The sequence below is a fragment of the Montipora capricornis genome, chromosome 9 (assembly GCF_036669925.1).
Source record: "Montipora capricornis isolate CH-2021 chromosome 9, ASM3666992v2, whole genome shotgun sequence".
NCBI lineage: Eukaryota > Metazoa > Cnidaria > Anthozoa > Scleractinia > Acroporidae > Montipora > Montipora capricornis.
In genome coordinates, this window is record NC_090891.1 from 24158663 (window position 1) to 24186162 (window position 27500).

The 27500-nt window shown below is 38.2% G+C and overlaps 4 protein-coding genes across 4 annotated transcripts; 1 reads left to right on the top strand and 3 right to left on the bottom strand.

Moving 5' to 3' along the window:
* Positions 1-932: 932 nt before the first annotated feature.
* On the bottom strand, positions 933-2155 carry LOC138015509 (uncharacterized). Its single transcript, XM_068862574.1, has 4 exons — positions 2022-2155; positions 1671-1843; positions 1416-1494; positions 933-1292 (listed from the first exon to the last, which is right to left on the bottom strand). Exons 1-4 carry the CDS (start codon positions 2083-2085, stop codon positions 1042-1044), a joined length of 567 nt encoding a protein of 188 aa, XP_068718675.1. The 5' UTR covers positions 2086-2155; the 3' UTR covers positions 933-1041.
* A 3231-nt stretch (positions 2156-5386) lies between these two features.
* Positions 5387-15592, bottom strand: LOC138016987 (pre-rRNA-processing protein TSR2 homolog). The gene is made up of 5 exons (XM_068864181.1): positions 13788-15592; positions 12098-12189; positions 10095-10307; positions 7604-7709; positions 5387-7234 (listed from the first exon to the last, which is right to left on the bottom strand). Exons 1-5 carry the CDS (start codon positions 13948-13950, stop codon positions 7152-7154), a joined length of 657 nt encoding a protein of 218 aa, XP_068720282.1. The 5' UTR covers positions 13951-15592; the 3' UTR covers positions 5387-7151.
* Positions 15593-15728: 136 nt separating this feature from the next.
* On the bottom strand, positions 15729-18118 carry LOC138016986 (uncharacterized). The gene is made up of 3 exons (XM_068864180.1): positions 17474-18118; positions 16824-16865; positions 15729-16024 (listed from the first exon to the last, which is right to left on the bottom strand). The coding sequence occupies exons 1-3, from the start codon at positions 18072-18074 to the stop codon at positions 15825-15827; spliced, it is 843 nt and encodes a 280-aa protein (XP_068720281.1). The 5' UTR covers positions 18075-18118; the 3' UTR covers positions 15729-15824.
* Positions 18119-18173: 55 nt separating this feature from the next.
* Positions 18174-27266, top strand: LOC138015802 (transcription factor IIIA-like). Its single transcript, XM_068862911.1, has 6 exons — positions 18174-18285; positions 20151-20251; positions 21223-21304; positions 22343-22431; positions 23915-23991; positions 24918-27266. Exons 1-6 carry the CDS (start codon positions 18184-18186, stop codon positions 25019-25021), a joined length of 555 nt encoding a protein of 184 aa, XP_068719012.1. The 5' UTR covers positions 18174-18183; the 3' UTR covers positions 25022-27266.
* The last annotated feature ends 234 nt before the right edge of the window (positions 27267-27500 follow it).

The window sequence follows — 27500 nt, forward strand, 5'->3', positions numbered from 1 at the left end:
CACTCAGCATCGCAGAGGTCGCTGAGAGGTCATGGGTTCGAATCCTGATGACTGAGCCACCCCCCTGGAACGGGTGACTTTGCTGGCTCGGGTTGCTCGAAGCATGGTTCTGTGCGCTAACCAGCGTTAAAGACCATGGAAACCGATAGGTTTTGATACCTCTTAACTAACGGTTAGCGCTAACCAGGCTTCAAGCAACCGGTCCCTGAGAGACATTTGTTTATTATAGACACCAGTTTTTTCTCATAGACACAAGTTGTCTCTTATATAGACACACGTTCTCCAACGGAAAAGAGCAAGGATCACTTGCCCCTTTTCTTTTAGAGAAGATCCATTAATAAATCCAAAAGAGTAACCGGAAGGTCATAGGGTTTGACTCCCGAGAAGAACACTCGGATTTTTCCGAGTATTCCCGAGTGACTATCCCCGGAAATAATTCCCCTCTTCGACATTTACCATCGGTTCTGCACTCATTAAATTTAAGACATTTTCACAATCTGGGAGTTCAAACGCATGCTCGCAGCCAATAACTGACAGCATTTGATAAAGACTTGTTTCAAGCATGAGTATATTTCGATTTTTATCATCGTTTACCAACTATTTTAAATTCGCCGCTTGTTTTCGAGGCCAAGTTAGAAGAGCCGGGTAACCTTTTACGTGGTAGAGGGGCAGGAGGTGGAAATGTGCCATGTGGATTTCGCAGTGGGTCTTGGTTGCCTGGCGAAAAATCTTGAACCCTGGAGGCACACGCCCTAAACACTGAGTCGCACTGTCCTATGCATATACATACAGACTGTAAAATAATAATTGCATTTGCCACTTATTTATCGAAGTAGATACGTGATGGTTATGGTAAAGCCGAGATGGAGTGAAAATTACCAACTACTTTATTCTAGCTTAGACTGCATTCAGAAATAAATCAGACCACCGAATTTTGCCGATAATTGCACTTTTATTTCATCCCCAAACAATGTAACACCAAAACTCAAGCATGCGTGCGTTTGGGATTTACTGAGAGATCAGCTTCGTTTCTTCGGGACGTCACCGCCGCTTCTCGTCGTCATCGCCGTCGTCGTCGTCTTTTATTGCGTCGATTATAACTTCTACCACAGCTGTCCCGACTGCCACCCCTGCTCCGTACAGTACGCCTGCCACAAAAGGTGCTAATCTTTTGTTTCTGCGTCGCATTTTTTGAACAACTGTAAGACCGGCTCTGCATTCTCCCAGTGTGTTTATCTCCCTGCGCTGAATTTCCTGCTCGAGTTTAGCAGCTACTTCATTTCCAAAAGCACCTTGAAGAATCAAAGAAAAGAAATCTTTTGGCTTAATTATCGGGCTGTGGAAGAGGAATAACATGTAATTCTTCGTCGTTTTTTATTTGTCAAATCCCATTTTAGAGACGAGCTTCGACTTACCAGGCATCAAGCTGTTTAGTTCTTGTTCAATCTGAGGACTTTCAGAGCATTTTACTATTTTGTAGTAAACTTGTGATTCCTTAAAAAAAATCAAAAAGCGAAGGATTTGTTTTATGAATAAAAGCTGCCATGTATCATTAATATTATGATGAGTTATAACGAGAAAAGAAATTCATTTTGAAATTTGTCTCGCGCAAAAATTCTTTTCTTTGGAATTGATCGATCGTCCTAATAACCAATTTGGTACTGACTTACTTCAATATCCCTGAAGTCACTTCCGAGTCCTTTCATCGCTGTGACAATAACTTCTTTTTTGTAACCATGGCTCTCAAGATCAGCTTTCTTTAGCATTTGCTGCACTTCAGAAAACGGGGGTTGAAAGTCCCGATTGTAGAGCCTTATGCTCAATCTTTCCCCAGTACGAGCCACTGTAAATGAGAAATGATATACATGCAGATTATTGTCAGTAATTTTCTTTCATGGAAGAGGCTAGTGAAGATAAACATTTTGAACGACCGTCGTATCGTTTATTTAATCAAATCCGGCAAAGAATTGTAAAGAGCTTTGCAAAAGCTTAAATCTTGATCTCGATGTTAAACGCTTTACCTGCAATGGGGGGCAGTACGATTTGAAGAAGTAAGGTCAAAACCAAAGCGTTCTTGAACTTCATCTTGTTCTTTCTGCGTTGAGATTATGGCTCCTGGAACCAATGATTTTTAACCCACAAGCCACTCTCTTTTATGCTCCAAAAATGCATAAATTTTCGAAGTTGTGAGCAAATATTCACTTCAATTCTGAACAGAGTGTTTACTCTCGAGTCTCAAAACAGTCAAACACGACCCAGTTCGTTAAAAACACGTTAGAGTTTTGTTTGCCAAGGACCTCGTTATGATGCACGAGATGCTACTTTTTTCATAGCAATTCTTCGGACTTCAATTGTCCCACACTTCGGTTAACACTCTAACCGAAAAAGAGATACACTACAGCAGTACTTTCGCCGAATTCGCCTTTTAAACACTTTTGATTCGCCCACGCAATTTAGTATCTTGTTAGGTTAGAGTCAGAAAAGAAGTATCCATAATGAAAGGACACTCAATAATCTGTAGAAAAATATATTTTCTATTGTAAAATGACAACCTGGAATGATTGTTCTTAAACGATCTCTGAAAGCGATACTCTTTTCATTGTTGATATGATAATTGCTATTGACTGAATAAAGAAAGTTCAGGGATTAACCTATGTTTGAGAAGAACTGATAAACAGCTTCTTAATATGTTAATACGAGGGCAAGTGCGGTTTGTGGCTCTTCCTAATTTTGGTTTAATGAACAACTGTTTTGTAACGTATTCAAACTTCATGAACCTATGACTAAATTTTCATTTTCAGTGCTGTGAACACTGCCGCGGATTATTTTAGGAAAGAAAAACATAAGCAACCGTGCATTTCAGTTATAAGATGCTAGATGCTAAATCTTTGTTAATTACAAATAACCATAACTACTACTCGGCAAGAGTCAAAATAAATGTTGACTCGTTTCTGACAAAGAGCATTACACGAAAACTTGCTCATCCTTTGTTTACACCTCATGATCCGCAGATCTATGCAGATTCTTGAAAGTCACCCGAGATGTACTTTGCCATTGGTATTTTTTTAAATTACCACCACATATATGTTGAAATGCCACCCATACTGAAGGCATTGATGAGGCAATAACTTGAATTTCTCTCTCTATATCCGTTGTATACTCGGAATAATGATCTCGGATTAACCGTAAATCGTTCACTACAACTATCATCAGGAAAGAGACAATGAGATTGCAAGTCGGCACCCGGATGAAGACGTGAATAGGGAGTAGATTGTATGAAGAATTTTCTGATCGCGGGGGATATGTGTACAATTATTAAGAATGGAATACGCCACGTTGTGATAATAAACACGTTTAAGACTTGAAAGCATCCTTCGGTCGGTCGGTAGCAATTTAAAAAGTTTTGAAACTTATCATTGCGAGTTCGGTGCTTGGGTTTAACATGATGTCCTGATTTGCAGGTCACAGGCTAAATTGAATCTCGTCATATCGACACTGGACAACGATGGCAACTGTATTACAACAGTAATCGTTAAATCGTTAAAACGGTTACAGGAATTCCTTTAACAGTTCTTCTTTCTATTTGTTACCGACAACAAGAGCGAGAATTTTAAAAGAATTGCAGAAAGTTTCGTCGGCGGAACGAATTACTAGACAAACCCGGGGCCTGTTTCTGGACAGTCCCGATAAATTTTCGCGGGCCTGAAAAGCCAGTCGTCAAACTGCAATCTCTTAGTTTGAAAAACTAATCCTTTGACACGTTTTTCATGTAAGAAAAACAAAGAGGATTGCGAAGTTTGATGGCTTAGAATTTCGGCGTTGCGAACATATAAAGCAGGGTCGTAACGAGGTATATGGGATCAGGGATCAACAACGTTTTTAGGGGTGGGATCAGGGATCACAGCTCCGGGATCTGGGACCACAACCCATGATTTCGGGATCAGGGATCAGACTTGACAAATTTTTGCGGGATGAGGGATCAAAATTCTCAATGTTTTTTGGATCAGGGATCAAAATTTCGGTAAAAAATACGGGATCAGTTATGAAAAAATATACCTCGTTACGACCCTGATATAAAGGGAATTGTGGCACCCGAAATAGGCCCGAAAAGTTTCGGGACCTTTGAGGAACAGGCCCAGGGAACATTAATTACATCCGCAGGGTCGTTCCAAGCCACGATAGAGGCACTTTCTTTGAAACTCATGTACAGGCTGAAGTTACGGGTAACAATTTAAGTAAGTACAAGGAGCTACCTTTTGTTGGATCTTGCGCCTTTAGTAAACGTTGTCGAGCGATCGGTGCTCAAAAACTCAGATCAGATCCATGATTTGGTAGACTTAAAAATGAATGTTGGAGTCACACAAGTTAACCGAAGGAAAAATTTAAACAGATTTTAAACTCAAGAGTAAAAGGAAAATCATGCAAAATCGGTAATGAAAAGAGCGAAAAAATGCTTGACAGTTTTCATATGAAGTAAACGTTCATTGAAGCTGCTTTGACTTCTGCTTACATCGAAGAGTGAAATACAGTAAACACCCGCATAAAAGAACAAGTGGATTAAGAACATCAGGCTGAAATTTGGCCAATAAATCACCATATAAATAAGAACAAATTCAGCCTGATAAATATAACATGTTCTTAATCATCAATTAAGGGAAAGGGTATTAAGATAAGGAAACAACACAGTACAGTATAAACTTATATCAAAGTACTTTGGTGTTCAGGACCATTACAAACTATATAAAATCTCTTACAAAACAGCATTGTGTGTTAATTAAACCTAGATAGTAATATATAATTTGAAGTATTTCTGAAACCAATTTTAAGAACACTTTCAGGCTGATTTCTCACTAAGTACCCATCAAATAAGAACACGATAAGCCTTAAACCTGAAAAAAAGTGTTCTTATATGCGGGTGTTTACTGTATATGAAACATAAAAAAGGGTCTTACAAACAAAGCGTTTAGCGTCTTCTACAAGGTCAACCATCATCAAAGTTCCTATTTATCCAGTTGTCAAAAACACCGTATTTGAGTTAAATTGATAGCGTTGACAAGCGAATTATAATTTGCATCTGTTGACTGAAAAGTGTACCCGTGTTATGTTTGAATAAGCTTTGGCGGAATGATTCACCACGTTGAGGGATGCACGATTCACCTGACACTACATTGCAATGGTTTGGTCCCAAGACTGTACCAAAGAGATTAAAGGCTTAGCCATGTGGTGTTTTTGGCTTAAAAGCACGAAATAAATCAGGAAGAACTGGGATTTTTCGGAAGATGTTTGCGTCGCTACAGCAAAGTAAATCAATCCACCATGTTTCTTAGCGAACCGGAAATACAGAATAGACAACAGTGATAAAAATAAAATAAAATAAACCACGAGGTTAAGTTATCGTTCTTTACTGCACAGTTTTCTGATCGTTTTAAAGTAGATTAAGATATAGCCAACACTCGGAAAGCCAAGTGATGAAATAATGAGAATACAGGCGTCTACATAAGCACAGTTTTGCTCTCTGGTGTCTGAAATCAGGATTACTAAAGTTATTCGCTGATTCCTGTTGTCTCAGAAAACACGGGCAATAGGTGTACGACCCCACCATAAAATTTCAGGATTTTCCTTAGCGAGAAAAAGTAATCATGTATAGAAATCTGTCAAACAGGTTTTTCCGCAAATGGCAAAAACGTCGATTTTCGTCTATTTGATAATAACTGAAAAACTGTCCGATAGATTTTTTTAAAAAAATGTTGACGGTTTCGTCTTCATCTTGTTTACTAATTCCCAAAATTTGGTCGTACTCCTAGGTTTTGAGAAAAAGGCCTTTGAAATGTCTAGTTTTCAGTCCCCACTCCAGGAGCTCGGTCACTATATTTACAGTGGCATTTTCCCCTAATTTGCATTTATTTGTTATGTATATTTTTAACAAAACGACGAAACCTTTGAGTTTCCGTATCGGGAAAAAGGTCTATTGCAGTGAATAACCCTTAAGCAGAGACATCCTGCCTCTTAAGAAGTGGTAGTGGTAGTGGTAGTGGTAGTAGTCGTACTTACATAATGTAGCTAAAAGCTACATGTACTTTCCAGGAAGCTGTTTAAGGCCCGGTCCAAACGTCGAACTTTTCATGTGCCGAACCTAATACCTATCTGGGTCTACCCAAATGATGCAGTTCGAAGGTTGATTCAGACTTCAAACTTTTCATGTGTCGAACCTAAATCTTGCATGGAGTAAACAAATACCAATTTCAACAGTTAAAATAAGGAAATGAACTGGTGAAAGAGGTTTGAAACGACTCATTTCCATTCCATCCCATTTCGCTTCAGTACAAAAAGCCAAAATAGTTACTTTGATAATTTACTCGCTAAGGTGGAACGTAATTAACAGCTTTATATGCTGTTTTTTTTTATATTCAAGAAAATTGCGATCACATTGAGATGCGAATGCACACCGTGAATTTTAGTTCAAATAGCGTTAAAGCAAATTGGAAGTCAACCGTTGTGAGCTGTCTAGTTTCAGAATGTTCCAGCCAGTTTCTCGAGAACGTGCCCAACGGTCGTTACCCTTTTCTGATTTCTCTTCACACAGCACACGTGGTGAAGTGTCACTTCTCTCTACTAACCAATCATCAGCGCAGTTATATCGAAAAATTCATTAAAGTAACATATGCATTAGGTTCGGCACACGAGAAGGGTCGGTCATGACGGGGGGTCACCCCAAATACAAATCTGTCCAACCTAATTGATTCATACGTCGAACTTTTCTAATGATTAGGTTCGGCACATGAAAAGTTCGACGTTTGAAACGGGCCTAACACAGATTTAAAGATCTTGATCTTTTTCTTCGGAAAACTGTAGTAAGCCACCTTACGTATTAATTCACTTCGGGTAACGGAACTTTGCTTAAAGCCGACTCGGTTCATCCATTTTTTTCAGGAGTCCAGACTCCATGTTAAAGTACTTCTCGCCAAGCGTACATGTATATTACGACGAAATGTGGCGAACAATTTTCAATATCTTGTTATGTAAGTCGACTCTTTGTGTTCTCTCTGTCTTCAATGTTTTGGCTGAAAGTACATTATCTGTTCATTTAATGCGTTCCTCCAGCTAAATAATCGCTTACAAGACACAGAATGGGTTTTCGAAGTCGTTTTTAATTAACGCCTTTTTGATCTCCGTACAATTTCCCACCCTTCTTCTTCTTCATCGGTTTGCATCTGTGAATCACCACACGAAGTTTCTGAAAAAACAAAAACAAAAACAAAACAACAAACAAACACCATAAGGTAGAACCCTTGAAAGCATAAATATAATGGCACACCAGCCATGCCTACGCAACCTTGTTTTCTTTCAATCCAAGGAATAAGAGAGAGAGACAGATCCTGGTATGATCTGGTCACGTGAGTAACAAAGGGGAAAGGGCCATTTAACTGTTGCCATTGACTTCACTGCAATGAAGGGATCCCCCCCCCCCCCCCAATACCTTTAATTGTTGCAGACATGTGACCAGACCATACCAGAACTACAGAGGACTACACAGACTACAGAGGACAGCCATGGAAACAAGATTGCAGCTGAATATAATTTTATTTTTTGAGTTAACACTGACCTCCCATCTCTGTTGTCGAGTTGTTGAGATGTTGAGGGGTGCCATTTTCTGAAGTGTGAAGCTGACCAAGTCTTTGATTCAGTGTTGTACTACTGTTGCCATAATCCTAAGATTAAATGCACACAAGGTTCAAACTGTTAAGAAGGAATATCACTGATATCCACACAAGGGATATATAATGCAAACCTGAAGAATTTAATGATTCGTCAATATGGAAATAAATATTTTGCAAGATATAAATGTCCAATACTTCCAAGCAGAGTTGGGATAGCTGTTGATGATCTGGCCTGCAGGAACTTAGTTTGAGATGTTTGTAACAGATGTAAAATTTACTTCCCACAAATCAGGAAAGTCATGTTGTGAAAAGGCAAAAGGGTAAAAATCTGAGATGAAATAATATGACAAGATGATCAGATCATACGACCCTTCAACATGTAAATAAACCGATCCATTACAGAAAGTCTGATCATGAGCAACGCTTAAATTTGCCATAAGCTTTGTCCTTGACTATTTCACTCCTACTGGTGAACCAGCCCATATTGATCAGTAAAATCGTCTGATCCTCCGCTTGTGAACAGGGACATATTTCTGGCCATCATTTCTCTCCCCCAAAATCTATTTCTCTGATGTTAAACAGAATAAAATCTGTAAGTGTCACTATAAGGAGAGGGGGGTTCTAAGGGACATAAGTTCTTGATTGGATGCAGAGGTTGTTAACTACTCTACCCCTGAACCAGCCCCCAATTGAAGAGTAAAATCACCTACTTACCATTAAAGTCTCGCTCAAAGGAGTCAAAAGTAAAGGGGACATAGCTTTTGAGAGGATGTAGAGTTTGTTAAGCCATTGATTTCTGGCCCACTCCCTCAACGACGAGTAATTTCATCTGGCGTTAGACAGAGTAAAATCTATTAAGGACGGTGCCTACTATTGTTATTGTGCATACGTTCTACACATCTCGAGATACTTGGGTTTCCTATGGGTGGTGCTTACTAATACAGGGATATTTTTTGTGCAGTTTAAAACTATGCAGAGAAAGCAGAACTTTGCAAGTGATCTTGGTATCCAAAAAGAAAATTGGGGGTAACCACGCATTAATCAGAGATAATTAACCTTCAATTTTGAAAAGAATGCCATACATTGCTTTGTATTTTCAAGGTTTTTACAAATATTGTTGATTAATTATCTTCTAAGAATGCATGGTTACCCATGATTTTCTTTTTGGATTTCAATAACACTTGATAAGATCTACTTTTCCTGCATATTCGGTAAACTGCGCAAAAATACCTTTGAATTAGTTGGCACTGTCCTTAAGTCTCACTCCCAGGTGTCACTGGGTTACTGGTAAAACATCAAAGTAAAAGGTACCATTCATAATAATAATAATAATAATAATAATAATAATAATAATAATAATAATAATAATAATAATAATAATAATATATAATCCCTTTATTAACATATTCCAAGCAAATTGCTATTTACAAGTAAGAAGTAAAACAATAATAATAATAATAATAATAATAATTATTATTGTCATCACTTTATTTCCATGATAAAAATATTTACAAACATTAAAATATCTCCAAAAGGTAAGAACTATAAATTTACAAGCAATTAAGTATTTCTCTGTTTTAAAACTTCAAAAAAAGAAAATAATAATAATAACAATAATAATAGTAATAATAACAAACTTTATTGAGCACTCTTTCATACAAACTTGAATCTTACCTGTATCTGGTAAAAATAAATAATAATAATAATGATAATGATAAAACTCAAATTAAATTAAAAATTTAAATGCCGGCGGTGGCGACATTAATCCGGCAATCGTCAAGAGAGTCTCCTATATTCCGGAAAGGTACTCGGGACCCTCTTACGCACGCATGTACTGATCTTAAGAGTTCAAATGAGATGACAGTTCTGAGCCAATTAATGACGTTGTTATAGGGCTCACCGTCCTTCTGTACTAACTTGTCTGCTAAGTGCTTAAGAAATCGTTGGCACTCATTTCCCATCCCACCGTTCGTTCCGAAAACCAAGGGTGTAAAGGATCCCATCTCAACCTCAAGCACTCGTTGCTGATATTTCCGCTTTTTCTCCTCTTCTTGATCTTTAAAGACTTCGGATGTCGGCTTGCTCTGGTTACATTTGGAGTTAACATGCGTGACCCTTACGTCGAAAAATGCTGTAACTCCTCTAGACCAGAAATCTCCCGCCTTGATGTCTAAACGTGCCTCTGAGCTGGTAACTGCGCTTCTAAGATGCATCCGTTCGTTGTCAAGAGGTAAGAGGCGTGGCTCCGCCTCCACATTCTTACAAACTTTGGTGATGAATGATGTCAGTAGGTTTCGTACACCATCATGCCTTTGTGCCACAAACCCTCCTTTTTTAATAATAATAATGATGATGATGATGATAATTTATTACTTATTAGGTGCAAATTAACATCTGAATATGATCAAATGCACCTTATAACTAAAACTACATTACCTCACGATAGCCATTACAAAAGGCTTGCGCACCTGTCTCCTCGACATCACCATCATCGCTGTCATTATCACTAGGATCACTGCCATTTTCAGAAGCTTCTTCTTTTACAAATTTAGGCAGTTGTTTTACTAGGGGTGAACTTATTTGTTGCCGGATCTGTTCTACATTTCCCTCTTTCCAAAGCCTATGATAGTCGCATAAGTTCTGGACAACCTTGCAGGTAAAAACAAAAATCAAAACAATTCTCACCCTACAAAACTTTGGAATTCTTATTCCACAAATAATGAGTCACTGTATTTCAGATGAAAGGGAATACTAGAACAATAAAATTATTTGAAATGGAGAAGTGATCCTCGCAGTTATCTGGACAATATGAGCAATAATATATCACATTTGTACTCTCAGTATTTAAAGTATTTGCATTTGAAAAGTTCCCCCCCCCCCCCCCATTAGCCTCCATTGTGAGCTAGTTCCAGTCCAATACTGAGAATGCAAATATGATCAATACTTATTGTCTCTTAAAGACACCTGAAAAATTCAGGTAACTTCAACGGAAAGCCCAACACACGAGCCCAACAAATTAACCCGCTCTTCATAGCTCAGTACTGTTGGTAGAGCATTGCACTGGCATTGCAGAGGTCAAGGGTTTCAATCCTGTTGAGGCCACCTAAATTTTTCAGGTGTCTACAAAAATCAGTATACTGTAAGTTCAGTATAAGTGAAAGGATCACTTCTCTATTTCATCTATAACTCACCCTTCAAAAAAAAAAAGGATATATATATAAAATTATACACATTTCTTTCATCAAGTCCTTCCACAGGAACACATGACCCCAACAAATTGACCAGCTCTCAACCGAGTGCCTTCATAGCTCAGTTGGTAGACTTATCCTTGATTGAAGGAAGTGGTTTCTAAAGAAATTATGGGGCTGCGTTGGTGGGGAAGTAGTATACAAGAATTTTGGTTTTATCAATGGAGTTGATAATGTAAATTGGCCACTGTACAGAGATTCCAAAAGCCGACGTTTCGAGTGTTAGCCCTTTGTTAGCCCTTCGCTCTGGTGAAGGGCTAACGTTCGAAACGTCAGCTTTCAGAATCTCTGTATGGTGGCCAATTTACCAACTCCATTGATAAATCCAAAATTTTTGATCCTTAATTGCACTGGCATTGCAGATGTCATGTGTTCAAATCCTGTTAAAGCCACCAGAATTTTTCAGGTGTGTACATTAGAGACAACTGCTCTGACAAATCATCCAGACACATGGACATGTAAGTGTGAGGATCACTTCTTTATCTTGTCTATAACCCGCACTTCAAAAATAAGTTAAAACACATATATACATTTTATTTAGAACAATATTATTAGCGAAAAAGCTAACTTTGTTAAAGTGGTACTATGATCAAAAAATCATTTTCTTTTTTTTGTTCAGATTTTGAAAGCGTATTCACTTAACACCTACAATTGTAGTTGGCAAAATTTTGAGCTTTGAATTTTATCCAAAGGTTGTTTATTTTGAGTGTACATGTAAGTTTTGGATTTCACGGTCCGCCATTACTCAAGTTCAAAACTGACCGTTTGGACCTCAAGAGGCTTGGATCTAGAGAAAATGACGTCATTTACTCACTAGCTTAAAATTTCAGCTTGTAAACGCAATTTATTATATATGCAAAACACTGGTTTAAAGTCTGAAAGCCGAAACTCCCGTGCTGCATATTAATTCAGCTGGGTACACACGCATTGCATTCTTAAACTAGCGAGTCTTTGACGTCACTTTCTCCTCGACCCAGCTCTCTCAAGATTTTAAAATTAGTAATGGCGGACCAATAAATAAGAAAATTCCAGTTAAAATAAATACATTGTATGTGTCTTTTTAAAATCAGAACTTAAATCTTTGGTTAGTTAGTGCTTAGTTAACATAGTTTTGAAATCCAAGAAAAAAAAGGATTTTTCTTTTTGGTGGTACATTGTACTGTAATCCTTTCCTTGTTAGGCAATCCTTACTTGGTGCAAGCTTCCATCTTCAGCCATTGTGTTAAATTCATTAAATAAGATCTCACCAATGTAATCTTCTAATTCATATACTTCTATGGTATCTGTATCAAGAGAAAATTATTCAGTTCAAATTAATTACAGTATAAAGGTAAGACAGTCTACAAATGCAGTAACCTTGTCTTTCCACCGAAACACAAGCAAACATTTACATAATGATAGAGCTCAATTCCCAGAGGATTACTTAGGAGCAACATCATGGCCCCCATAACACTGTTTAGGAACACCAGCATGGCCACCTTCACGTCATGTGAAGATCTTTACAGGGTCATACATGTACATCAAGAGAGGTACTTCCACGAGCTTACAAAAGAGGCAGTAATTTCCAAAAAGAATCTTGAAATCTGAGAATACAAGGCTACACTACTAAGAATTTAATTTCAAGCAGAAGTTTGCTCAGCACCCACAAGCTCTCCCTTTTTCTAATTCACTACTTGCATAATCCCATAATACACCTCTCTTATTCCCCAAGACTTTTGCATAACCATTGCAGATATTTTGGGGGTAAAAGAGGTGTACTATGGGATTTGTGCAAGTAGTGAATTGCCTGGGTTCCAGATCAAGTCAAGTCAAGTCAAATTTTATTTAACTCACACAAAATAAATTATGTTCATAAAAGTTAGGATGATTTATACAGTAGTGTTGCAACAAAATCGTGGATATACATGTAAAACATATTGTAGAATTGAAAAGAATCACATTAATTTACAAATTATTCCTTTGTAACAATAAAAGAGAGAGGAAAGAACAGTAAGATACTAAATATTAATTTTGTTGTTGTGTGTAGAGTTTGGGACACCTACATGTAAATAGTTGGTAAACTAATCGAGTAGGTATCCCAGGTTCTCTGTGCATTTTCTGCAGAGCTCTGCAAATCACGCTCCTGGGGTTGGGCATAGGCAATCCACAGTGTTTTTTGCTAATATCACATTTATCATGTTTCTGATCTCAAAATTATTTTTTGCTTATTTATCAATCAATCAGGGCAAGCTTTAAATAGAATTTGGGGATATATACGATTTTCATTAAAGGCTCAATTAAGTGTTACTATTTAACCTTGTCACTGTGGTCCTGTATTTGATGAATATGAATATTATGACTTCAAGCAGTAAAGAGGTACTGCCACCGCGGTCCGCAGACCTGTAGTCGAAGAACATGAATGTTATGTCGAAGCAGTAAAACGGACTGCCACCGTGGTCCACAGTCCCATCGAACGAATATGAATATTACAATTTCAAGGTGTAAAATGTACTGTCACCGTGGTCCGCAGACAACTTACATTTAACCTCAAAAGGCTGCCATCACAATCCCACTAGCCTGCGAACACAGTCGTTTCTCGTTTCTCTGCCGGAGATACGTCTGCGCTCGCAGACTACAGTCCCACACCCACAGTCATACCTCGTTCCAGCGTAGATTAAAGAACGAGTTATGACTGTGGGACTGCGGTGGCAGCCTTTTGAGGCGAAATTTAAGTGGACGGGTATTCTGTAATCTAGCCTTAATTTGCACTGGATATGGATCTTTCTAATGTCAGATTCGCACTCAATATGTTAAAAATGGTTCCAATCGAACCGAGCACGTGTCAGAAGATTCAAGTTCAAGGAAGCAGAATTTTCGAAACAAAAAAACAAATGATACTGACCATTTTCGCGCAAAACTTGGTCAACCACACTAACTAACCATTCGGCCTTTTCTCGGCCATCTGCTCCGCCAAATCCATGCTCAACGGCGAGTTGCAACGCTGTCCAATTGCTCAAAATGAACCGCACTGAATCGAGTAGTATATTCGGGTTGGCACCCGCCATGTTGGATTTTAATGGTATTACCGCTGTAATCAAGGAACCGTGGGCTCTAAGACGTTCTTTCTTAGAAACGGTCCTAAATTCAACATTTTGGTCATTTTGGCACTGTTCATTTCGTCGTTTCTCTTCTTTACACGATGCGAGGGTTTGGTGAGGAGAATGGGGTTGCGTGGACAAGCTAAAGCGTCTTTCACGGAAAAACAGAACACTTGGAGTGGTTGTGTAGAAATGATCCTTACAAAATAACCTTCAGGCCTTGGTTGTTCAAAAGATACCATCGGATAAGTCATAAGCGCTATCAACATTCAGCCATCCACGTGTTTAAAAACGGAAAGCTGCAGACCAGACCGTCGTGCAGAACTCCATTCTCCCGAAAAAGCTTTTGCAGATAATTTTTAAGACGCGCAGCTGCTGAAGGTCAATAAGTGTCCATCAAAAATCGAAATAAATTTTTGCGGGTCTTCCGATTTTTATCATGTTTGGTAGTATAATACATACTAGTTTATCTAAATTGTAGAAATGCTGCCTAGCTGGAAGGGAAATGTTCAATAATGCTTGCGGTAATTTAACGACTGTTCATGCGTGGAATTGAAGGGGGATTTTAATAGGTCTTGGGCGAGGCCGGTACAAAACTGGACCCCCAACTGGACTTTCTTCTGGACCTAACCTGCGATCAGGCATACTTTTCTTTGTTCTGAGAGACTGATAGAGGGATAATAGGGAGAGGGCATGATCTCAGGCTATTCTGGACCCCACTCGAGAGAAGAAAGAAAACAATAGATTGTTTTCACAATGACGTCATCAAATTCTGAAATCAAAATCGCACGGTCTTCTTAATTTTTATCTAAAGGAGATTGAAGATGACCCAGAAATAAATATTTTTTCAAGTTTCAGTTCCGTGACGTCTTTCGTTACGAAAACACAGGATTTTGAATTTCTGAATTGACACCTTGCGTGACACCATGATACAAAGCTATTTCAGTTTAAAAAAGAAGGAAAAAGGAAGGGAAAAGAACTTAAAGTGTACAAGTTATGCAATAAATGACATTTGCGGAGGTACATGTGAAACGATCGGTGATCTTAACAGATTACTTAGGTCCCGATATCTTGCTAGTGTTAAGAATGAAAAGACAAGTTTTGCATCATGAGGTCGCACCATTCATAGGCTAGGTCGCTGAGCAAAGAACTGTAAAATGGCCTATTAGTCTATATTAACAATAGAAAAGCTCAAAGGTGTGTATCAAAGCAGGGTCACCAGCATCCTCGCTTCCATCAGGGCGCTTATACCCCAGGGTGGGGGGGATTCCCATATGGAACAGAAGGGGATGCTCGTCGGAAATTTTGAATTTAACCCCTAAAGGAGGCCAATCTGGGCGTGTAATGGCAAGCAGCGATAAAACGACTGGACACTTTATAAAAGTCTGTGAAACGAGGGTTTTCCCCACCAGCTTAAAATACTCTTGCAACTAATTTTGCAGAATACTTGAAACCAAAAAACATACCCTTATGTTAAGTGATACACCTAAAAAAACAAGAGAGCTTGCCTAAGGGATTGTTTAACTCTGGGACACTACATGTATGTGAGAAAGAGCATTTGACATACAATAAACTGGTGAGAGGAGCTGATAACTGCAACTTTTGCTATCTTAAAACAAACAGAACCCCTCCAGATCATACCAGAATCTCTGCCAGGACGAAGAGATACTGCGAACGTCCAATGCATGCCTCTCCTCGTGCAATACTAAGAACAAAATATGAAATACCCAGAAAAGAGACAATTCTCTTGCTTCAAGTCATTTCACTAATAACCGCCACTACATACAACCTTATGAAACTACTTACAGCTACTGTACACAAAACTGACAAGACAAGGAAAATCAAAATTTTAGAGGTATGCTGGGCCAGAACACTGGTTGTCTTATATCACAGTTTTTGTCATAGTTCAGTTGAAGTGATGCTTCCAGTGACATTATCGTAGACACATGCTTTCCATAAAGGGCTTTCATCTCCTCCTTTCTCTTTGCACCAGGTTGTTCTGATGGAGCACAAGTGGTTGTCTTCAAATGGGCTGAACCAACTGTTTAAACAAAGAAAACACAATAAAAAAAAAAACAATTATTATCATTCATCTGTGAAGCAAGCAGATCCAGGAATCAAGTCCAGAAATGGATGCCAATTTTGATGAGCCTAATGAAGTGACCCCTTGCTCTTCTCCCCAATTTCTACATCATTCGTGTCTAGAAATACAGAAATTAAGGGCGATGCCTACTAATTCAAAGGTATTTTTGCGCACTTTATTGAATATGTGGGAAGAGCTGATCTTAACGAGTGTCATTGAAATCCAAAAAGAAAATTGGGGGTGACCACACATTTTTCAAACTTAAGATAATCAAGCAATTATATTTGTAAAAAGCTTCTTTCCCAAATTCAAGCTTCATCATCTCTGAAAAATGTGCGGTTATCCCCAATTTTCTTTTCGGATTCCACGAGCATTTTCCTAAGTTATGATTTCTCCACACAGTATTAAACCACACAAAAAAATCCCTGTCTTAAATAAGCACCACCCAAAGAAAATCTGAGTACCTTGAGATGCGCATTTTTGTTACCGTGCAGAACTCCATTGCTTCACAGTTTTACTAGCCCAAATGGCTAGTGAAACTTCAAAATCTACTAGCCAAAACTGAGATTTTACTAGCCCGTGGCTAGTTAGCTACCGTTAGTCTTGAGCCCTGCTGATGATTCATTAGCATCAAATTGTGAAGAGAAGGATTCGATTAGCAGATGAGGTGAGATCTTAGCAGGAAGCAAAGAAATCTGCATGTCGCAAACTTGAAATTAGAACAACTGGCATATCACTATTGAAATAATTATACTACCTTCAATGTAATCATCTGTTGTGTCCAAGGCTTCTTGTTTCCCTAAAAAAAGTCAAAACATTGTGACAGGCCAGTCCACTTACATGTAATAATTTTGTAGAGAAAAGAAATTAGCACGACCTTTATAGAAGACTAACAAATTGACAGAATCCGTCTGTAATCCGTTCCTTTTTCATAACTGAACAAAGAAAACCGATGACTATCTTCCTGGGTGTCATTGGTTTGAAGGACTATAACTTTCAAGCTGACCACCTTTAATAGACTGTTCCCTGGTAGGGTATGTTAAGAGCCATGGCATATCCTAAGAGAATTATTATTTATACAGTCATGTAATTGTGTTGATTAGTTAATTTCAGAAGTACAGCAGAATTCTGTTGTGCTGTTTCTTGAAACAGGAAGATACAACAGTACTTTGAGTTTAAATATCTTTAGTAGGAATCTCTTCCCAAATTTTGGTGACAGCAAATTTGAATGTTTCTCTGCGATAATTTATTGATCCTGACATTTGGATAATATCAAAATCAATGTTTGCTGCACACGCTGTATTGGCCTGGGACACCTTATTTCCAAAAGACCTTGTGGGAATGCTACAAGATGTATTTTGTAAAAGATTTTGCAAGATGCAAATTAACATCTAAAACATGACTCACTCTTGTCCCTTTCTTGTCTATGCCTCTCAGATTGTTCTAAAAATTTTCTGAAGTCATCATCAATTTCCACGTCATCATCATCATCATCATCATCATCATCATCATTACTGACGTTGAGAACATCACCTGATGCAGCAACTTCTACTTCACTTAATTCATGAGAATCATTTTGCTGAATTATCATGCTATGAAGATGCTCGTTAAGGACGTTTCGATCAGTACTTAAATGCTCATGGCTTGGTATAGACCAGTGGGAACTCACAAAATTGTACATGTCTGGCTGAGGACAGTCTTTGCAGGCATAATTCCAGTCATATCCATGAGCCCCTAACATATTATCCTCCCTGTTCCTATCCGGGCAGGAATTGTAACCCTCATCTGTAGTCATATTTCCAGTACTTCTCTCCAAACATTCGCAACCCTGATTTGCGACCAAGAACGGGTTGTTCCGATGTTGATTGCAAACACTCCACCACCACAATGACAATTGATAACAATAGTTTGCATTCGCTTGAGCGAACGAGATGAAGTCGTCTCTTGGCATTTGCTGTTCTCGACACATGTGTTTTTGATCGTTGACTAATTTGTGTTGATCAGCCATTTCCTCTCAAATTCAACCTAATCTGAGCAGACTCATTTAGAAGTGAAGAATCATGGGAAGTTTCATTCTTTGGTCAGCGGTCACATAAACAAACCCAAACATAAACAGAATGGCCGCCCGAAAGTTGTACGTGTGTGACTTCCGAGGTTGCGGGAAAGAATTTGGAAAAGAAAAAAGGCTCGCAGAGCATAAGAGAATGCACACAGGCGAGGTATGACTCTTTTTTCCGTGAAATATGTCTAATTTAATGGCCGCATTGCATTTGATTTGATTAAATCACCCACTGGCATGCATGGTGAAACGTACCAGGTACGTTTTCGCGCGCAATATTAATTGACATTCAAAGTATGGGCGGATACGCCGGTTCCGCTTTCCCTGTTATGTATATCTTTTATTCTGCCACATTATATATTATTCTGCCCTATTTTGACACAGGTGTAGTTATTTGATGAACGCCCACTTTATCAACAGTGGTTCTTTCCGATCTGCCGAAACAAAATGTGATGACATCAGCATCAATTTTCTATGCCGAAGAATCAAACCAAATTTTCATGATAAGAACATGTCCGCTGATGGTTTTGGCGTGGCGTTTGGTGAATTTTTGTCCATCCCATAATAGCTATTTGAAACAGTAGAAATCAAAATGGCCGCCGTATCTGCAAAAAAGGGCTATTCTTTGATTGCGCCAGACGTCACAGTGGCCATGTTGGGGCAAAGAACAATAGAGAAAATGTATTCTGTTATTATGCAAAACTGGAGGTTCCTTTTTCTATTGTTTAGGCACCAACGTGGCTGTCTTATCACATGAGTGCAATCAAAGAATTTGAGGAGAAGAGAAACCTCAAAAAAAATTTGAGTTTCACAAAATCGCATCAGCCATGCATAGACATGGGAAAGTATTTCGCATAATAGCTGCCTGCTGTATCCCATGGGTTGATAGAAAGCCAGGGACATGGAGTTTAAAGAGTTGGAAGAGAACTATGAGCAAGCTATTTGGTTTGCTAAAGAAACAAGGTGGATACTTCTCCTTCTCTTTTATGCATTGTTTGACTTGGTAATCGTGTCACACATACCGTATTTACCCGTGTATAAGTCAACCTTTTATGACCTCAAAAGAACCTGCAAAAATCGCCCTCGACTTATACATGGGTCAAAGATTTTGAACCAAGTTCCAGCTAAGTAATTTATTCAAAATTAACATAATAATGTTGTCTTGGGCATAACAAACGCAGTGGACAAAAGCTGACAAAAGACTTCAAAATGAATGTAAGCAATTCCAGTTGAAATGAAAAAGGATTTGTCCAAAGCTAAATGTTGAAGATACTCACAAGCACAAATATGAATAGACACTGGAAATTTTCATTCCAAAGGTGGAAAGCTTTAAAAGACATTCTGTTTCTCTAAATAAACGTGATCGTTCAACGGCTCAGTAACCTGGCACAATACCTCGTGTTTGCATGCAAGCATTGTCACTCGTGCTGCGTAAAAATGCTGGTTGGAATGATTGTTTTTTATTCTTTATACAAACCTGCCTGATTTAAATGCTTTTGCAAACTTCGTATTGTTTGGTTTATGAGTTTTGTTTTGTTTTGTTTGTCATGTGAGAAATGATAACTCAAGGCCCAGTTAAACATTGCACATTTTCGCATCGTTCGCAAGTTATTTTCAAAGATTGACTCCTGCTTCTGTGATGTTGTGCTTATCCTCTAAAGCCCTTTATTGTTGAACAACGAAACAGGTTAGTTTGAGGTAATACACGTTCTATTTTCTGAGAACTTTTTCGAAACTCAAGGAGAAAATGCCCGCATATACAACAACTGCTGAACCACATTTAACCAGTAAGTGCTTGAGGCCCTGATTTTTTTGTGTATCCACATTTCCAGAAATCGAAGAATACAAGATTAGTGTCCCAGTAACATTTAACAAATAAATTAAGAAATTGCTTTTTTTGCCATCAAAAATGGGGGGGGGGGTCGACTCATACACGGGATCGACTTATACACGGGTAAATATGGTACATTGTACTTTAAATTCTCTTCAGTCGTTAATTGAGGTAGTGATTTTGTTTGTTCTCAGAGACCTTGTGTATGTCCCCATGAAGGGTGCAAGAAATCTTTTATCAGAGCTGTCCATCTGAAAAGACATTTACTGTCTCATGGAGGAGAAAAACAATTCAAGTAAGTTGATCATTAATAAAAGTGACTGCTTAGTGACACCCTTTTTCTGCCAGTTCCCTGTTTTGCAGATACATTGTATTTGGAAGCACACTTAAACAGTTCAGACAGACATTGAAGTTTTCATGGATTGAAGTGTCAGCTATGCCTGCCTTTTGCTAGTTACAGGGGCTAGTAAAGTATAGATAGATTTACACCCCCAATGGTTTGTCTCAGTGAAGCGCACTAGGGCCATCAGGTGCGCTTTACAAATGCTAAGAAATGCACACCAACATCATAGGCTCTGCCAGCAAATCAGATGACACATGTCCTTGTCGTAACCCTGGTAATGTAGCAATGTGCTACAGCTGAGTGGCAATGGTGAAGGCGAGACTCCAGTGCCTTAATAACCGGAACCCATGGCTAAGGGAAGGCACCTTGACAGAAAATACACTGGCCCTCCAGGTTATTGGGGGTTTAGCGTGGGGCTAACAACCCCACCAAGTAAAAAATGCTACTGTTACAGAAACACAGACAAAGCATCAAACACACACCAGCTGTCTTGTAGGAACGTATTATGATTGACATTGGGTAGGGAAAGCCAGTCAGAACGGATACCTCCTTTCTCCAAAACAATGCATAACAATTGCAGCCTGGAATGTCCACTTAGGAGATCGAAGGACTGCATTACTCAACAAGCCCTTGGTTGGAACCCACAGGGAAGTAGACATAGAGGAAGACCGTGTAACAGCTGGAGGAGAGACACAGACCACACCATCCAGTCGAGAGGTCTCTCTTGGCACCAGCTTGAACACCTGTCCAGGGACAGAGAGGACTGGAGGGACTTTGTCAGTGGCCTTATAATGTTCCGAGATGGAACGATAAAGGCTTCAGATCAGATCAGAAGGGTTTGTGAATAACAAGAATCAACAGTGTGAATAATGTGGCTTTATTTGTTCTATAAACGTTGTAATTACTTTTTCTTTTATTCTTAGGTGTCATGAATGCAACTTGGTATTTACATCCAAGCATTATTGTAAACGGCATGTCAAGCGCTCCCACAATCGGCCATTCAAGGTAAACATAAGTCCTTGAAGAAATGAAGGGCTAGGAGCATAAATTTGTTAGGATAGGAGCAATGGGGAAGATGAGGTACATGTAGGGGTACAGTGTAGGAGAAGTAGAACGGAGAAGAGGAATGTCTCATTCTTCTTTAAACCCCGTAAAAAACCAAGCCCCTGTTTTTTAACTACACCTCCAAAAAGGGAAAATCCCTTTTTTAGACAGTTGATAAAAAAAACCTAGTTAAAAAAAAAAAAAAATAACTGCAACAGCTACATGTACAAGTCCAAGTGACTTAAAATCGTGTTAGCAATGGTTTGCCACTTTTTAAAGGCAATATTTTTCAGAAGGGCAATGTTTTCCTCTTCACCTGACACTCTCACATCTGTTTTGCCCCTTGGCCACTTTCACTTGCTGCCAGATGACCCAAACCCAAAAAGTGTATTGGCACAGGTAAATTCTTCCAAAAAAACGCTACAATAAGGCTGAAACCTTTGCAGGTCTTTCATATTTTTGTAGCACACGGTAGGCAGAATCTCAGAAAGTGAGGGGGGTTTTTTTAGCGATGATTCCTGTCTTTTGCAATGCGTGTGCCAAAGTTGCTACTTGAATCGTGCCCTTTCTTGTTTGATGGAAGAAACAAATTTTCTGTGGCAATTGACTTCCACGAATCTCGGTAGTTTTCGCCCAAAACATGTTTTTGGAGTATGTTTTGGGGTGAATTTTGCATCCTTACTTGTGTCTTTCACATGTTTACATGAGATTTCCGGTTTGTGCTGATTGGCGAAATTTTGACAGCTCAGACAGCCGGAAGCCACAGGGAGCATTAGGGAGAGATCATTGCAAGCTGTCTCCTCCGCCCCCTCCTCCCCCACCCCCCCCAAGGAAAGCTTGCTCGCAGACTACCGGTAGTTAGTGAGTGGGAGTTGATTTAACCAGTTTTTATTATTGCTTTGCAAAATTGTCTGTTACCAGGTGTTTCAGTCATCGTCTTTTCTGCAGTGCCAGATATAATCATAGTAACTGTTATTATCTGCCTTGCATCCTTAACAGTGTCCCTTTGAAGGATGCAATGTTGAGTTTAAGAGGTGCAGTCAATTGAAAATCCATCAGTTGACTCACACCAGTGAAAAACCTTTCAGGTTAGTTTAATGTTGTTGATAAAGGTGACTAAAGTCTCTTATTTGTCTTAGGACTTTTATTTATTATTTGTTGATCATCGCAAGAAGTACATTATTTTTGGGATAAATGTAACCTGTATAGGCAATCATATGAATGCAAGTGCATTTGTTATATATGCATTCAAGTGGAGTTTTGAAATTATTTTATTTTTTAAAACATCACAAGTGTTCAAATTACCACATTGCTGTTTCCATAGCAACTTTCGTACTGCACTTTATAACCTATTCATGCATTCATCATTGACCAAGCAGAAATACAATATTCTGTTGAGTAATTACACACTCTATAATATGTAATGAGCCAGCTTTACAACGGTCAGATAATAAATGGAACCAGGAGTCCATTACCCGGAGCTTCCATCTGTATTTTATCCTTGAGTCAAGTCCCTAGTGACTTAGCGAATGGAGGAGGCGGCTGAAAATTAAGGCTAACCATCAGTTTAAAGCTGTTTAATTAGAGCTAAGATTTTGTAGCTGCCTCTAACTACAAACAGTGCAACATTTGTGTCAGTCAAGGAAAAAGGCCAACAAGAATGGTTACTCGTAAACGACTCCTATCAGTCTCCTTAGAAAATTAGCAAAAAGGTATTTCACGAGGGAAAGCCAGATAATAAATGGAACCAGGAGTCTGTTACCTGGAGCTTCCATCTGTATTGTACCCTTGAGTCAACACTTTCCGTTTATTTCTATTTTTAGAACTACTAAATAGTGACGTATGTGATTGAGAATAGAATACAGTATGATTTTATTTGCTCAGTTCATAGTTAAAGTACAATTTAGAGTAGGAAACAAACAGATAAATAGATAAAATAATCATAATTACAATTTTAGTTAATTAATTTAATTAGAAAGTTGAAAATTGCCACGCCAGTTTAAAAATATTTATCATGGAGATTGATCATGCGCAAAAATAAAAAAAACAGGTTTGACAAATCGCAACTGGACTGACTCATCCATTTCTTTGGATGAGCAGCAAATCAAAGAATGTCGAGGCGGCTGGCAGAGTCGTCTTTCCTCTTCCCGACTTATCACCACAACTACTGTGACCAGTCCACAACTACTGTGACCACCTCAACCACTGTGAAAACCATGACCACCACAACTACTGTGACCACCACAACCACCACAACTACTGTGACCACCACAACTACTGTGACCACCATGACTACTGTGACCACCATGACCACCACAACTACTGTGACCACCACGACCACCACAAACTACTGTGACCACTACGACCACCACAACTACTGTGACCACCACGACCACCACAACTACTGTGACCACTACGACCACTGTGACCATCATGACCACCAAGTGTCAATCTATGCAAGAGTAATATGCAAATTGCCGACATGTTATAGTGTTTTTCATTTCAGTCTTTTGAATTTGTATGGTACAATCAAAATTACTGGTAATGCTATCATCATTATTACAAATGTAGGTGTTCAGAGAGAGGCTGTTTAGCTTGCTTTGATGCACCAGGAAAGCTGAAACGGCATCAGAAAAAGCATGATGAAGGTGGGATTTTAAACCGTACTTTTGTTTTGCTATTTCGAAAATCATCATTTTTAGTATGTGATAAATGGAATCATTTTTTCTCAAATGCTTACCAGCTACCTAGAATTATGATAGAAATTGGAGCCATAAAAATTTTGAATGAGATAAAACAGTTTGTGAGTCCACTAGATGTTCCTGTAGCAATCTCTAGATTGGCTACCTAGAATTATGATAGAAATTGAAGCCATAAAAATTTTGAATGAGATAAAACAGTTTGTGAGTCCACTAGATGTTCCTGTAGCAATCTCTCTTCCCTATGTTATTTTGTACAGATTCTTGTGTGTTCCCATTACAAGTCCACAGAGAATTTATTTAAGGATGGTGCCTACTGATTCAAAGGAATTTTTGCGCGGTTTACTGAATATGCGGGAAAAGCAGATCTTATCAAGTGTTATTGAAATCCAAAAAGAAAATTGGGGGTAACCGTGCATTTTTCGAAGATAATTTATGAAGAATCTTTGTAAAAAGCTTAAAAATACAAAGCAATGCATGGCGTTCTTTTCCAAATTGAAGCTTAATTATCTCTGAAAAATGCGTGGTTACCCCCAATTTTCTTTTTGGACACCAAGAGCACCTGCTGTTATTAATAAGCACCGTAGGAAATCCGAGTATCTCGAGATGTGCAGAACGTATTTGCAATAACAATAGTAGGCACCATCCTTGACAGATGGCCACCCTCATGCTACCAACCATGAAGTCTGCTGCGCATGACGCGTGAGTTACAATAGCCTATTTTGCGTAGCTGCTTGAGTGAACTTAAATTCGTGAACTCGGTGATGATGACGATGATTTTCTAATTGGTTCTTTTTTTTATTTTAAATACAACTAATTTGGTATGCAAACTTTATAACCCTTCTTTTATTTTAAAAATTACTGTATTTTAACAGGTGCAGCACTATTCTTCCCAAGGTGTAGAGATGACCGCTTTGCTCATGAGTGGCTTCGGAAACATGTATCATCACATGAGTGTGGCTTATTTTGTGAAGCATAAAAAAAAATTCTTGCATTCCATTTATAACTCATGCAGATGTACGTGGAGTCATGTAATTAGTATGGGCAACAAAGCTTTAGGAGTGTTATCAATGTTTGATGACATGGTGCACAGACAGACTCTGAATGTTAAAATAATAATAGTAATAATAATAATAATAATAATAATAATAATAATACTAATAATAATAATACGCAGGGGTTCGTTACAAGCCTGTTACGGGTGGTATTCTGCCATCTATGTTGTCAGAAATTTGTCTCATCACCAGAGTGAACACCGCTTATTTTGACTAGCCCAGGCGTCTACTTCAAAGCTTATTGAAACCCCTGAGTATACAAGTCATGTAATATTATAAGTTTATTGAATGATGCTGGCAATTTGAAGATGTTTGCCATATTTACAAACTGTTGAAGTGATTTTCTCTGAGTTTTCCCAATCCAATGAAGTATTTTCAGCCTACCATCACCTGACGCGTTTACGCATAAAAGTAAAAATTCCTAAGGTGCATGTCGAAATATTTCAACAATTTTTAACCAAGCGTCTAAAATGTAAAAATCAAGAGTTTTTGTATACCTTGTTTTTATGAATTTTATCACGCACTCTTTTGTTTGGAAACCATTTTTTTGGATTTTTTAAACTTAAATTCTATGTTAAACTCGTTCACCCCTAAAGCAGCCCCCATTGTTGAGTAAAATGGTCTTGCTTCAGATAGAGTAAAATCTACAAATCTCATTCGCAGGCAGGAAAAGGTTAAACCAGTAATGGTTGACTGAATGTCATTTTATATTTCTCTCTTGGTATTGCATACAACACCAAGAAAAGTTAGGATTCAGGATTTTCTTGTCTCTGAAACTCACACAGTTCAGTCAACGTTACGAGATGAAGAACAATGGCAAACAAAATATTTTATGGCGATATGACCCTTGCATTTAAGAGTTGATATTGATTTATTATCTGACAAGCCAGTTGTTAGAAAAATTAATGAGAATTTAAGGACAAAAGACTGATGTTAAACTAGCTATCTTAGGAGCTGCTTTAAAGAGTCTTTAAACATTGCCAGTGCAAGTTCACAATAATCTCATTTTGTTAGATGAGTAAAGATTTTTTGGACTGAAGGAAATTTTCTGTTTCAATGGAAAGTGAAATTGTGCTACTTTGTATTAACTAAAAATAAAATAATTTTCTTAAGAGACACGTCACACTTTTAAAAAGAGGTTGAAAGTGAACTGGCAAAGGACCGTTTTAATTAGTTGACAAATTAATATTATGATGTTATAAAAGAAGAAATTGGTTTATATGAGAAAACCAATATTTCATTTGATACATCGAGGACTTCAGCCACAGGTGCACCAGCTAAAACAACCATTTGAATGTGTTAGGATTTTGTCGACAGATCCAGGAGTTGAACAACCACGTCCAAGGCAATAAGCAGGGCCACACAATACTAGCTAGTCAGCTTTTCTAAACAAATGAAAAAATAATTGTATTGTTTCCTTATTCTGTTTTCCTTTCCCATTATATTAAGAACATGTTTCATTTATCAGGCTAAATTTGTTCTTATCTATATGGTGCTTTAAGTTAATTGGCCAAATTTCAGTCTGGTGTTCTTGATCCACTTGTTCTTCTATGTATGTGTTTACTGCATCTGTTTATTCTAAAAAGCTGGTTCTGTTCTGAAAAGTCATGCATTTGATAAAAAGCTACTCCAGGCTTCCAAAATAAGTCGCTGGCAGGAGTGAAGTAATTGACATGTTTTATTGTTTGTACAGAATGCTTCCCATGGAAGTTAATTTATATTTGCCTTACATAGAGGATATTACATGGCCGTGTGAAAATATGAATTTTCTCTTCGGGTGTTAAAAATATTTCACCGGTGAGCGCAGCGAACGAAGGAAATATTTTTTAACACGAGAAGAGAAATTTCGTATCTCTGCGCGGCCATGTAATATTCTATTTATTGTATAAACACCAATGAAATACTAAATCACTTCACCAAAGGCATCGAAGAGCGCGATTATCATATGTAACCATAGCAACAGTGATCTTTTCGCATGTGAAGATAACGGTTTTTTCATGTGTGAAGATATCATGTTTTCGCGCAAAAGCTCACTTGGTATTTTATTGGTGTTTGTATAATAAAAAGGTCTATTTTGAGCTGGGCTATTTGTAATTTCAAACATTTTCACTTGAAATTTCTTTATGAATTGCAATAATAATAATAATAAAAAATTATTGTGATGTACAACCACAGCCTTCATTGCCGGGTGAAACATTCTGGGCATTCACTACTTGCAGAAATCCCATAATACACCTCTTACCCCCCCCCCCCCCAAAAAAAAAAAAAAAAAAAAAAAAATCTGCATAGGCATTGTTTTTCGACTGGACCTGTCCGATGCGCAGTATGGGTAAAATTCCAACCTCCTCCTCATTAAAAAAAAACGTTCCATTTTGAAAATAAACCTTATTCTCGATAGAGTTA